The sequence below is a fragment of the Temnothorax americanus genome, unplaced genomic scaffold, assembly GCF_048541705.1.
Source record: "Temnothorax americanus isolate GAGA-0224 unplaced genomic scaffold, ASM4854170v1 Scaffold19, whole genome shotgun sequence".
In the NCBI taxonomy this organism is placed as follows: Eukaryota; Metazoa; Arthropoda; class Insecta; order Hymenoptera; family Formicidae; genus Temnothorax; species Temnothorax americanus.
The window spans coordinates 2,862,875-2,877,142 of NW_027509329.1; the positions used below are offsets into that span (position 1 = coordinate 2,862,875).

The window sequence follows — 14,268 nt, forward strand, 5'->3', positions numbered from 1 at the left end:
AAGTACCTAATATATACCTACCCCTCGCGTTAATGCTAGAGAGGAGGGCTTAATCGGCGCGGATCGCATGTCTACCGTACATTTTTGCGACTCACCTTACAGATCTCCGTACTGGCGTAATACTTTTCCGGCGGGGGCGGTATGGGCGGCGGGTTAGACGGATATTCTTCGACCGCCGGAATTGGCCTGGCAAGATTGATCGTCGAGTTAAGCAGGAGCGGAATAACCGGCTGCACCTCGTTGATCCCTGGTCCGAGGAGCGGCGAAGGAGAGAGCGAGGCGGAAGAAGAATCAAGAAATTCGACAAAGTTAAAAAATATAATCACGGCTAGCCGTCGACGAGAGAGGAATTGCCGCCTGCAATGCTTTTTTTCCTTCCGTTCTCTCGCGCCGAGTTTTCCAAGTTTCGTGAGAGGATCGTTACCATTTTTTAACGAGACTCCGCGCGCACAGCGCCGCAAACCTCCCAGCGTCATCCGCGACTGTGCAGCGAATCAAGTTCTTTCGGAAACTCGGAGGTAACGAGGTGGAGAAATGTCCCATTTTTTTTTATTACGATATTGCCATTATATACGCTGGTCGTTTCGCGCTCAGGCACACGCCCGCGCACCGATAATCGTGACATTTGTCGACTCGCGAAATTAGCGCGACCTGTCGATGTATCAAGGCGCGCGCTGTCGTTTCCCGATAGTTAATTAATCAAAGACCTCTAGTCCTAATTCGATTAAACAAGGTCGCGCGACGCGACAAACAGTCTCTCTCTCTGCGGACTGCGGCTACTCCCGCTGTGTCCGGCAAGCTGTGCCAACTACGAGACGCAACGGAATAGTTTGTCGGACTATTCCAACTATACGTCCGTGCGGCCACGGGCAAAACCAGGCGCAGAGATTCGAAACCTCGGCTTGACCGTCACTCCCGGGACAGCTAGCCCGTTAGAATTCCCGCGATAACACGAAACTATCCGTGTCGAGGCGAGAGGGACGAAGTCAGCGAATATAGAAGTGCGGAAACGTCTTTGGCGAAATTAGACGTAACCGAGATGCCAATCAACTTTTGTTGTTATCCCTGCTAGCGGAGATGGTAAAATTAATTTTAGAATTTAGTGCACGGCAAATTATCGGCGAAATGGAAGAAGAAAGACGAGGAAGAGATAAAAACGTGTATATAAATTAAAAATAAACATATAGATATTATAAAATATAATGAGAGAAAGAGAGAATGAAACATTATTAACGAAATTGGTGAAGCAGATTTTAAAAGTTAACCGTCGAGCATTCGAAAGAACTGGTTCGACACAAGTTCGACGATTGCCTTTTAAGGAGTGCAATTGAACTTGCAACAATCAGAATTAAAAGAAATCTTTTCTCTTAGGTATACGTGCGTATTTGCGCGGTGCTTTACCTTAACGACCGTAATCCCGCCGCGGCTAAAAGTGAACCGAACGGGCCGAGACTGTTAGACCGCGCGGGCGGAAATACTTAAGCGGCAAGCGCGTATGACTTTCAACATTGGTACCAACCGGTGTAATCCGTGACGGTTTTGTGTAATTGCGGCGTCGTCGTGCTGTAGGTGGCTGGCTGATACTGCGCCGGAAGCGGCGGGCAAATTGGTCCCTTGTCCTCGCCCTCCTCCGGCACGGAGACCTGCGGTCGAATATCGAGCGTTATCGTTAATGCACCTGACATTTATGCACACGCCGACCCGTGTACGTCGCGCGGCAAAAGCGATACACGTACCCCGTCGGTTATCCTCTCTTATTTGCCACCTCTCCCTCGCGGCTCCCTTGCTCATATTCTTCTCAGAATATTCATAACCGACGAAACGAGGAGACACAACGCGGGCCCCGAGGGAGTTGCCGCGCGCGTCTGGTTATTGTGCGCCGAAGCGACGAATATTCGTTAGCCTACTGACTTGTTATGTTATATACCTATTGCCGATTGCGTAATTTTACTTTATGGTAACGGCGCTTGGCGCACGCTACCGTAGACGGAATGTAAAAGGTAGCGCAAGCTTATATTTTCGCCACCGATAAAAAGGATAATGTCGGAATGACTCCCTTGCCACTCGCGAAGTGTATAGTTCCATAAACTTGCGCCCTCTTTCCCCTCCCCAACGTCGTTAGTTTCGAGATAATTTAAATTTAAATACATATATTACAGATACGGGTTTCCTTATCCTTCAATTCGTGTTAATTTTAAAAATCGTTAATATATTTTTTCTGTAAATAAAATGGTATCGCTCTCGTTTGCAATAAGTTAAATTCCCCCCTCTCTCTAAACGTCGTTCGTTTCGAGATAATTTAAATTTAAATATTGCAGGTACGAATTTCCTTATCCTTCAATTCGTATGTTAATTCTGAAAATTGTTAATATATATTTTCTCTGTAAATAAAATAATCGGGAAAGCATAATGTAAAACAGGTTAGTTTGCAGATAAGAACAAAATCTCTTTCGTTCTCATAGCTCTGATATATGAATATATTAAATCCTCACATAAGGAATTCGGTTTTACGATCACGGCACGAGAACGGTTAAAGAGAGATTAAACGTAACAAAAACTTGCCGCATCTCAACGACTATCTAGCAGAAATCGCGACGGCATCGGTATTAACGGCAATAACGTATTCTCGACTTACGCCGTGGCGACTGGTGTAAGTTGCATTTACCTTTCTCCATTAACGGGATTCGTCATGGCAGTGCGCTTTCATCTAGCTAAAATGCGACGGTAAAACCGCGCGCGGGTGCCCACCCGTAAAGCTCTTATCTCGCGTCACTTCCTCCCGACGCTTTTATCTCGGTTCGCAAACCTGGGCGAAGGTGCACGAGGGATGTCTGGACGATCGAGCCCGACATGCCACCTCAGGAAATTAGCAGTTTTATTATAACAAACAATCTACGGGTGTACCCCCAGACACCGGCGACGGGGGTGTTTACGCCGCGGTCTCTCCTCGTCGCTTTTCTTCGCACGATAAGACAACTCGCGAGGGATCGTAGAGGGACATGACGGGTGCCGTATGTATACATACGTTGCTCGTCTGTGTGAGTCGCGATACAATATCCATTGATTTTTGCGTTGCTCCCAAGCTCCGTGGGTGCCGAGGCTGACTCGCCCGAGGACGTAGGGGGTGGGTGTTAATTTCCGTTTAGGGAGCGTTAGAGGGTGCCAGACTGGTGAGATGCTGTGGCGCCGCCGTTAAGATAAGATAACCACTTAACCATCGGGATTCTACGCGAATCTCACTATACTCTCGCCCTCTTTTGCGCCGCCACGCCGGCGTATATACACGCGCGCGCATATACATACGTATACGTTGTTACGCCATCCCCGTCGCCTTCTATCTTTCCTGATCGCTCGCGTTTCCAGCACGAGGGCTTGCTTCCCGCCATCGCGCGCGGTCTTAACCATCTAAACATCACTTTCTCCATTAGGGCTATCTGAAGTCCTGTCGCGCGCTTCCCATACTCTTATGGCCGGGCATTCGAGGCGATGTGTTGACAACTCGTTTTCGTCGATCGGACGCCGAAACGGCGACGCGACGCTGCGATGGCGGTTTGGAAGTATTATTGTTGCCCGAGAGATAGTGATCCGGTTTATGGAACGGCCTTGCTTATCGTCGTGCAAATAGTCCGCGATTCGGATACACCGATGCGATTCTTGATGCAGTTAAAGGGATCAGTCTAAATGTAAAATCGTTGCTAAAATCGTGCTAACGAGGCAATTGATCTGGATCGATGTTTAATTATATGGATTTGCCTTCTGAATACATGAATACATGAATACGTGATTGTTGCAACGGACTCTTGACATTAACGGGATAAAGTTTATTTTTGAATCGTCGGTCTAGCGTGAGATCTTGTTTGCACGTCACGCTTGCCCGATAAGAGAGAGGAGAGACGCGGTAGGTAACTATTAAGAATTTATTAATACACAAAGTTATGAAAGCCATCATTAACAAAGCTGGCGATATCTAGAACGGTCTGAAATAACTCGCTTATTTTTAACGATAGAAAATAACGTTCCAAAAATAAAGCAGCTTGGTATCGGACAATTTATTTATTATTTTTTTCCCTATATTATTTAGTTTATAAACAAACACAAGAAAATAAATTTTATAAAGTTGGCGGCTGTAATATTTTTAAAAATACAAGCTATACGCGTATGTAATAGCACAATGAAAATCTCTCTTTTCTCACAATCGTATCGTGATATATTAATAAGACCATTAAAGAGAGATTACGAGAAGAAGGTTAAACCTCGGGAATTTGGAAAGATAGATTTTTACTGACTTTGCGATGAAGTGATTTTACAGAGTCACTTCATGCATTATTGACAACGATCATAAGGCGCGAAATACAGCGCCTTTTCCTTTCGCATTGTGATATAGATATATCAATCGGGCGTACAAAAGGATCTCTCCCCTCCCCACAGATCCATGTGTCCGTGATTCCTCTCGCAAATCCGGACACGTTCGATTGACCATACGATTTTATCAACGTATCAGTCGTTCAGCATCGTCCGACGTCGAAGAAGAGAGGGACTTGATATCCTTTCCTTTATAACTTTGGTATTCCGAACGGGATATCCGCCTGGCGAAATAAATTACGCCGGGCGCTGCAGAGAGAGAGCTTACGTGCACACGGGATTTATCGAAGTGGCGTATTTGTTTAGAGATATTGCGTGTTTGCCCGCATACTAATCGCATATCGAGTTTAACCGCGATTACGAGATCGGCAAACGATAGCGTCGAATAATCTCTTAACGAAGCGGTTGAATTAAAGGTGCGTTTGAATCGAGTGGATTATTAATTTATGTGTGTACCGATTCCCCTCAATTTCCCTCTTTTACGCGCACGACACGAAACCGTAAAATCTGATTTTGGAAGAAGAAAAACAACGCTTGCCTTATTCGTTTCACGGTATCCGCGATCCGCGCGTTTTACGCGAACACGCGAAAACGCAAAATTTTATTACGCAAAAAACGATGCGCAAAACAAAAATGCTGGAAACTAAAATTTCCTGATGCGCGTAATGCATTTTACTGTATTTATATTTATACGCAACGGGGGGGGGGGTGCTCCACTATTTGCGCCACTTTTTTTTACATTCGTTTGCGCGCGCCGTACTAATCTGAGGAAAATGTTAAACTTAAATTGTTAATGCAGTCGCCGGAAATACAAACAGTGTGGATGCGAGAGAGGGAGCGCGCTGGTGGGCGTAGAGAGACGGAGTAGACGAGAATCGAAATCGTGAAACGAGTTACCCGACAAATTCCGTGAAGTGCTAACGAAAAGATTCCGGGCACAAAACGATCCTCCATTAATTAGCACCGGAGTGCTTTTTGCCATTTTCATTACCATGAGTACATCTTCGCCTCGTTTCCGCAAAGGCTATGCGCGACCCGTCCAAGCTGTTTGCACATTTCCCAACTTTGTCCAAAAGTGTCTCCCGCGCATTTCACTTGTTTCATGGGTTTTTTTTTAATTAATTTTTCACGACACTGACCCGCTTTTAATTAACGCATTCTCATAGTTTTTTTACTTTGGCATATCTTTTTGTTATAAAACGTCCCTTGGATACCGTTATAATTATTACATCCAAAGAGTTTTAGCATTTGAAATTTGCAGCGACGCTTTTCAAACTTCCAAACAAATTTATGACAAGTCTGAAGTGTCTACACAAGAGTGTCGTTTCTTGTTCCTTTTTTTGTTTGTTTGTTTAAATGTCGTCAGATTCTTCCAACAATTTAACAGATAATTATTCTAAACTATGGAATCGTTGCAGTACGCATACGTACGTATATATATTCAACTCGCGGTTAGGATTACAGCGCACGAAAATCAGAGAGTTTGTTGCTTTAAATTAAAATAATCTGTTTTCACTCGGCTGTCTCCCGCACCCTCCCGCCTCTCTCTCCGAGCTAAACCTGGTAATCGCATTAGCACTTACTTTTGTATGGAGTTCTTCCTCCATAGCCCTGCCATGCTCTTTTCGCACGAATCCAGACACACGTGAACGCGCGCTCACAGAGCTGCATCGCGCGGTGAGAGCTGCGTCACGTTCGATAATAATAAATTCTATGGATTGAATAAAATTACGCGCCGTATCTGTTATTGTTTGTCCGATATATTTCGCGCATAACGCATATGATTCACGCACATGCCCTTAAGGCAGTGTCGTAAACGGGTTATTTATTGCAAAGCACTGATATGTGGGTAATTCAACGTAAATTTGATTTGCTAATTGCTAAAAAATAGCCTGACCCGTAACACGTGGATGAACGTTTGCGTAAATTAAATAATCCTGCGCAATGAAATCTGGAACAAGAATTTGCTGCATCGTAAATTCTCGGATAAGAGAGGGGGGGAAAAAGCACAACACTTCGCGGGGCTTTAAGCGATATATTATCCCACGGAGTTTTCCCTCCAACGTTTTAAAGCGGACCGATGGAGCTAAAGTGTCAAAAAAGACTGGAGTCCTCCATCATATTCGCTCGAAATGGGATCAGACAGATCGATATGGTGTGTCATCCGCGAAACAAAGTTTAGTTCCCATGATGCCCGACAGATTGTCGAGGTTTTGTGCCCTGTAAATGGTCTTCTTGACTACTCCGGATAATGGGATGAGAGGAGAGACCGGATCAGTTCTGCGACGGAATGAATGTGCGATCGCATCAAAACTCAATGCTGACAAACGTATCGCGCGAAGAATGATGTTTACAAACACAAAATCACTCGCGATCAATAAGAATGAGCTGCAGTGATTATAATAAGTTGTAGTCCGCAGTCATAGAGAGATTAATTAATTAGGCTATACTCTAGCTAGTTTATTTTTACGAACACATAAGAAAAATTTTACCATTGTCGGTTTTTTTTTTATTAAAATTGAATTTTTTTTATACTTTAGAAATTACGTTAAAGATAGGTCTAAAGATGATTCATAAACTCGAACAGTAAAAGTGAACATTTTTTCTTCATTAACATTTACGAGGAAATTACTCTGGGGTGTATAGTGTACACCCCACGCGACTGCTCATGTTTCAAATTTTGACGCGATCGATCATTCGAGGGTTAAGCGCTGGTAGACGATAATACGGTGTTTAGCCAACGAGAGGCAATGAATAATTATGCCGCAGTAAATCGCTGTCTATTTAATTAATGACAAGTTCGCGAACAAACAGATCTCGGGGAAAAAAATATTGGTGTTCTCGATATGGTTCGAGCGGCTATATCGGCTCGACGTCTCGCCGGATTGAATCAGGTGCGCGCGAGCGTAGTGGAGGACAAGCGAAAACGTTGTTTCTCCCCGACCCGTATTGCTCGATAAATTGACAGCGGTTTCTACCTGGCAGACATAATCTGCCATTCTCTGGAGATCCGACGTGGGTCGCAGGTTGCACGAGGGGCAATAGGGTCATTTCGTGGAGAAGGAGGGGAAACGGGGGATGGTGGCTCGCGCAACTTCAAGACGGGACACGGGACAAGTAGCAGGTGGCTAATGTCGGGAACGTGGAGCAGGGGGGAAAAGGAGGATTGGCGAAGATGGGCGAGGAAGAGAAGAAGGCGCGTTTGGAGTGTATATGACGCCGCTCAGCGGCGGGCGAACGACGAAGATAACGCACGCGTCTCTTCTCGACGACAGCGTCGCAATACGGCTATCCCGACGACGGCTCTTTTAATTAAGGAGTCAGCTCGACTACCCGTGCACTTCTTCGGCGACTGGTAAAAAAAAACTTAGCTGTGGAAGATATTGGGTTGTCGAAGAATACTTTGAGTGATGTATGGTAAAAGCGGCTAGGAGACTTCGTGCGCGTCCACTCCCAGGCTTCGCCGGGGCGAATGGAAAATATTACATAAACGTGTTTTCGTGTTCTTTTTGGTTCCCTACATTTACAGGCAGAATTGATCGAACGCGATTAATTAATTTCGCACCGCACATATTTGCTGAATAAATGAATATTATGTTTATTTCCTCGCGTATATCGCACAAATACGATACAAATAATTATTTAAATTATTATTTTCAAACTGCAAACTCTCTCTGCTAATAATAGAGGACCAGTTTGGTAGCTTCTTGATTCCTAGAACTTTCTTTCGCCTCATTTATCATTATTAATAATGAGCCGAATGCAATATTCCGAGTGACTAATTAGTCACCTTGATAGCTAATGTCGCCATCGCCGAATCTTCAATTTATTTCGATAGGTTGTTAGCGTCGTTATTAATTGTCAACTGTCGCTCCTGTACGTTTCTCCAGTTGCCTCCGGTCCGTGCAAACAGTTAAGTTAGGAAAGCTTCAAGGGTTTGCAAGCTCAACTGTCTGGCACTCATTATTTCTCATCGTTCAGCAAGTCGTTAATGACTGTCTTCCCGCTATATCCCGCGAAAAAGGATGGGAGAGAGCGCCGGGGCTGTCCATTTCTACGAACGAACTTCACTTTGCTATTAATCCGGTTAGAACAACAGTGGCTTGGTAAACATACGCGAAGTTCTCAGAGTTCTTTCTTTTTCCTCCGTCAACCTCACTTTCTTCGCTCCGCTCACAATCCAAGTATTAACTTTTTGCGTAACACGCTCAATTCTCTTTTAACGTTTTATTCCTCATCCTTTATACTTTCTCGTCTCTCTCCACTAACGGCACTTTTATCTACAGAGATTACTCACTGCGGAATTCACTTCTTACCTCGTTACCCTGCACCTAACCATCACAAATCGTTGGTCTGATTTCGTACTTAGATAACAACCGGCTAATCAAGTAATGAAACCTACGTGTGTATTGGCTTCTTCCCTCGATTTTTTCGTCTTCCCAGTTTTTCCCTTACAAACGTATCTCGATGTTATCTTGAAGAGGCAAGATTTGAGGGATTAACCGATTAATTAATTTTCCGCTATACAAAATAAATGCGATTTCAAGCGAGCGAATCACCATTGTGCATGGTAAAGAGCTGGGTTTAACGTTATAGACCATATATCGTGAAAGTCGTGCAAACTGTCCACCGGGGCGAGGGTAGTAAACGCGCGACGTTAATAATTCTTGTTGTTCCATAGGACAGGAGTCGGAGCGGAATTTACGACAAAGTTAGACATTCCGCGTTAGAACGAGGTGCGAGACTGAAAACGTCTCTTTTGCCCGGAAAACGTTTCCAGCGGGTCCTCCTTCGCTACGATGGAATGCGACGTCAGAGAAAAATAGCCTTGTCCGCGCGTGCATCGCAAGATATTTCTCGTTATTTTTCTTGTTCGTTCGAAGCATTGTGTATTGTAATGGGGGAAGAATTACAAGAATAAATTATTGGGCGCGCATAATTTGTCTGTCGCCGCTAATCGAGCCGTTCACCAATTCTCTCTATGAGCTTTTTTTCAAACGTAATTTTCGTTATAACGCAAAGTAATTAACGCGTACAAATTCTACGGTTACGCGAAGCGCGCCAGATCATAAAAGGATTCGAGGATAAAAGCGCATAACGAACAATCTCGGAGCGTTCTTTTAATCGTCCTAGCACGATCTCGTTTGCGTCTCTCCGCCTGAAAGAAAATATTTGATCGCCGTGTTTTCTCCTTTAGTTACGCGCGCGCGCGCGCGCGCGCTTGTACCTAAACCGACGTACGTAATAGTAGGTGTAAACTGTTTTGCGCGATTGCTCAAAAGCGGCGTAAAGTGACCTGGAAGCATAGAGTAAATAGATGTGCCTGTTCGGTTTATTATAGAGCCAGAGAGGCAAGACTCCGGCATTAAATCAGGTCGAGAGTCAGGCAAAGAAAAATCGCGACCGGAGAACAAAATCGTCTGCGCAAAAGGCTATTTATTATGCTTGAATTTTTGATTACTCTCAATTTTCGTCCTCGTGTGCTTAATGATGCCTAATGATCGGCAAAATGCCTTACACGTTGACTTGTATATATTTTATGATCTGTATAAAACAGAATTATATATAATTTTTTTATATTAAAGTAAGATAGCTTTTTTTCTTGTTATTATACATATATCTATCTATTGTTTCAAAATATCGATAAAACACTAATAAATAACGTCTCAATGCGCTAGACAAAAAAAATGCCGTGTTACGAAGTCATCTCTCTTGTCATGCAAATAAATTTTTTTGTATTTTACGTAAGAGAAAATAGTTTCACTGGAATAAGGTTAGAGGTTTAGATGCATGTGGCTACATAGAGTACTATGACTTAATATTACGGCAATACTTAATTATGCAGCAGTTTATCTTTATAATAACCTTGAGATCACCCTGTTGATCGTAGAAGTTTGACGGTGCGAGAGCAGCTTTGAGCCTACGGTTCCTATAGAAAATGAACATGATCGCCGCGAGCAGCATCACAATTACGGTCGTCAGGATGCCGATAACTAAACCGACGAACTGCCTCGATTCCGGTTCCTTGCTCTTATCTGGAACTGAGAAGGATGTATGTGTATATGGAGTGTGTCTACATAGTATACGTATGTATATTATATATATAAAACGACTGGGTGTGTATATGTAGGAAACAGAAATGCACCCGTCACACATGTTCGGGTGCGGGATACGGAGGAAATCGATTAGCTCAACGATTAACGGTTACACCGCAAGCTTAGTGATCTTGTATATTGTCACTGGCTTAGACTGTGCTCTAGAGATAATTTACATTAATTAATCGCGACATCGATCGTAATTCCCAAGGATTCGAAGTCAGTCTTTAACGTTTCAGTAATTATTTAATGAAATCTCTTTAGCTGTTTTCTTCTAACCGATTACTTGTAATTCATTTGACAATGAATGTAACTGATTCAATTAAATATGAAACTTTGCTTCGCCAGTAAATAATTAACAATAATGACTTTTATTCGACCTACCTGGCCACATTTATTAAATACAATTCGTCTCAACGTTTCGATTATTGGTTTTGGTCCTTCTCAAGTGTAAATCTACACGGAGAGAATTTTCTCTTAAAATTTACCCTGAAATCATCTTAGTTGTGGGACAACATGTACCACCAAGAATTTTAGGCGAGCTATTCTGATTAATATCCACCTGATCCACCATAATAAAAAATATTAATATCTATTACATTAAAATATAAAATATGTTTGATTAATTTTATTAAAATATATCTAGAAAATTTCAATAATTTTTCAAAATTTACCAATCTGCTTGGTAACTTTTATCACATTGTTTGTAAAATGTTTTTTGTATATTTTAAAAATTCCTTGGTTGCCAAGTTGTCCTAAGTTTATAGTGAATTTAAGGGTGAAATATAACAAAAAATTCTCTCCGTGTATAAATTACAAATTCAATAAGCAAAAGGCATGTAAACTGTAACTCAATTTGACAAAGTCAACTTAAAAATCAATATAATAAAAATTTTTTAAACTAATAAATACCCAAGTTATAAAATTAGTAATGTAGCCTTTTACAAATATCTCATATCAGTCATAACATTGTGCTAAATCAAGTCATAATTTTAACCCGTTGAGGTCACACCTCCTAAAAATAACGTTGAGGTCACATGGGGTCCAATGGACCCCACGCAGAAAAACAATAGCCATTTGCGTTCTTCTTGATGTATCGACTCAAACCTTGAACTGGAATTTAGTTTAAGAGACTTCCTCTTTATAATTCAATATATTATTTCTCCTTTTTAAAATTTTTTATGTTGAAAAAACGCGAGAAAAAATTTTTCGAAAAATTTGACTTTTTTCACAAAAATATTCATCAAAATTTCAATTTTTGAGATAGAGCAAAAAACCTTCCTGCGTTTTGAAAAAAGTATATTTATTATACAGTTTGAAACCGTCTCTTCAAAGGTACGTAGACGAAAAATTAGCCTGGGGTCCACTGGACCCCATGTGACCTCAACGGGTTAAAAGCTGAACTTAACAAGCTGGTTAGATCAAATGATAGGAGGAGATCACCGTGTAATATGTATATAAGTTCAAAGCTTACATGTTTTGTATGTCTTATAAATCGTAAAATAATCCGTATAACAGTAACACTGTCTCAAATTCAAATCGATGACATTAGCATTACACATCGTCATCATAGCTGGACGTCAAGAATTAAAACACCAAAAAATGTTTTTTATCAAGAAATATAATGGCATTATTAATTTAAAAACAAGATTTGAATACTATATATGATAAAAAGCGCAGAAATGAAAAGAATCTCAGAACTTTTATATGTTAAAAATTAAAACGTATAGAAAGCACGTCAAAGCAATAGAATAATTCAACACAAGGTGTAAATTGTTAAGTCATAAATATGCTACAAATATATAAAAACTGAAAAATAAAAACTATATAGACTTTATTACTTTATCATATAGAGCGTTCAAATCCTCGTATCTTTTTTAAATTGACAATGCCATTATAATTCTTGATAAAAAAACTTAAAAAACATTTCAGCAATCTCTCTCTCTAGTGTGCTTCTCTTATTTGCATAAAACTTTTGGTTTAGACCAATTAAACTCATGCACATATGAAAGATGATGTTTGCTTACTACTGAGCGAGCTACTGAGTGATTGCTTTCGCACTTCCTAATGTTGTTTTGAACTGAAATGTTCCTGTGAACTCGTGTCTCTAAATGTCTCTATAGTTTGTTCTATATATAAAGTTACAGTAATCACAATTAATTTTATAAACTAATTCTGTAAACTGTTTTTGATATTTGATATCGGAAACGCATTAACAAAAAGAAGAATACGAGACAGAATCTGGAATTATTTAATCGATATATCAATGATTTAATATACTCACATAATTTTGCAAGCAATAAAACCGCAATCTCTGTAATATATAGATTGTTATCGAAGTTGTGTAAATATTAAATTATTTATATATACCAATTTTTATATATATATATATATATATATTAAGCAACGCTAGCTCCTCTTTCGTATTTTCTTCTTGTTAACGCGTTTTCATTATTATAATTATTATTAATTATTAATTATTATTTTACAATATATTTAAAAGTAGTCCAAAATAAAACGTCTATGAGATCTCAAAGATATCATAAATCGGATCTTATAGACGTCACAATGATGTCTTTTTGATAGTTTTATAAGACGTCTTATAAAAGTATAAGTCGATTTCAGACGTCTTTAAGGCATCATAATGTCTCTGGACAACGTTACTAATTTTATGACTTACAATTAGGTATTTATTAGTTTAAAACATTTTTATAATGTATTGTTTCTTATTCATTTACTTTGTCAAGTTGAGTTACAATTTACATAATTTTTGCTTATTAAATTTATGATTTATAGATTTACACTTGAGAGAAGGACCAAAACCAATGGTTGAACGATTGTTTTTAATAAATGTGGTCAGTTGGGTCAAGTAAAAATCATTGTAACTGATTTATCTCTTTTTTTTATTCTCCTTTCTTTATTTTCTTGTCGTGACTCAATTTCGTCTCAACTTTTTTTGTCTCAATCACTAAATTTTTTAGTAATTTTTCAAAAAACGTAGCTTTCTATGATAAAAATAAAGTCTTCCATTTAATCGAAAATAACCACAATCTCGCAGATGTCGTTTCGAAGCAAATTGAACATCGATAGTAACGGTAGTCATGCTGATAACAAAAGAATTTTCCAAATAATATTTCGAAATCGCTGCACGCTGCAGACAGCTGACCCGCGCTGATATACGCGATAGCGGATTCACTCGCCCACGACGCTTGATGCATCAAGCAACACGACCTATCACCGTAGATAATGCCGCCGAGGTAACCTCGCATAATGTACGATGGAACGATAATGATGATTGCGTTCATCACGAAGCTCGTAACTAGATCACGGTTGATCAGTGCCCGGCTGAACAAAAACAATATCCGCTGATGGCTTTCGTAGTCCACCGCAACAGCCTGATCATCGCTTGAGTATTTTATAAATCAATAAATGAACAGGAAAATAATCGAATAAGACACTTTTTTAGATATCGTGACATGATTGGCAAAATTGATTTATATTCACACAGTTTCAAAACATGATTAAATATATATATATGGTATATAAAAATATTAGGTAAATAATATATACAATTTTTTGGAACGATTGACATTAAAGTCAGTCAATCAATTACCAATAGCAAGAAATGTTTATCTTAATATTTCTTTACAAAAAAAAAGAGTAAACTTTCTCTGATAAACTGCAATAAATTCTTTTCTTCGTCTTTCCTGCAAAAAAAATATCAGAGAGTTTAATTTTCCGAATAAAAATATATCTGCGATAAAAAAATTTCATCTAATTGTTTCATGCTCTTTTTGAGTTTTAAACATTT

At 40.1% G+C, this 14,268-nt stretch overlaps 1 protein-coding gene and 1 long non-coding RNA gene across 3 annotated transcripts in view; one reads left to right on the forward strand and one right to left on the reverse strand.

Moving 5' to 3' along the window:
* The window catches only part of LOC143896528 (uncharacterized), a 201,236-nt gene extending 190,859 nt beyond the window's left edge, over positions 1-10,377 (forward strand). The window contains exon 4 of the long non-coding RNA XR_013256684.1: positions 10,253-10,377. This is a non-coding gene — a long non-coding RNA (uncharacterized LOC143896528). The remainder of the gene's footprint in view (positions 1-10,252) is intronic.
* Ddr (discoidin domain-containing receptor 2) overlaps positions 1-14,268 on the reverse strand; it is a 195,130-nt gene that overhangs the window by 21,413 nt on the left and 159,449 nt on the right. For both annotated transcript variants that reach the window (XM_077404427.1, XM_077404426.1), the window contains 3 exons: positions 10,228-10,403; positions 1,520-1,643; positions 96-247 (listed from right to left, as the gene is read on the reverse strand). In XM_077404427.1, the coding sequence (XP_077260553.1) occupies positions 96-247; positions 1,520-1,643; positions 10,228-10,403 (452 nt within the window). The remainder of the gene's footprint in view (positions 1-95; positions 248-1,519; positions 1,644-10,227; positions 10,404-14,268) is intronic.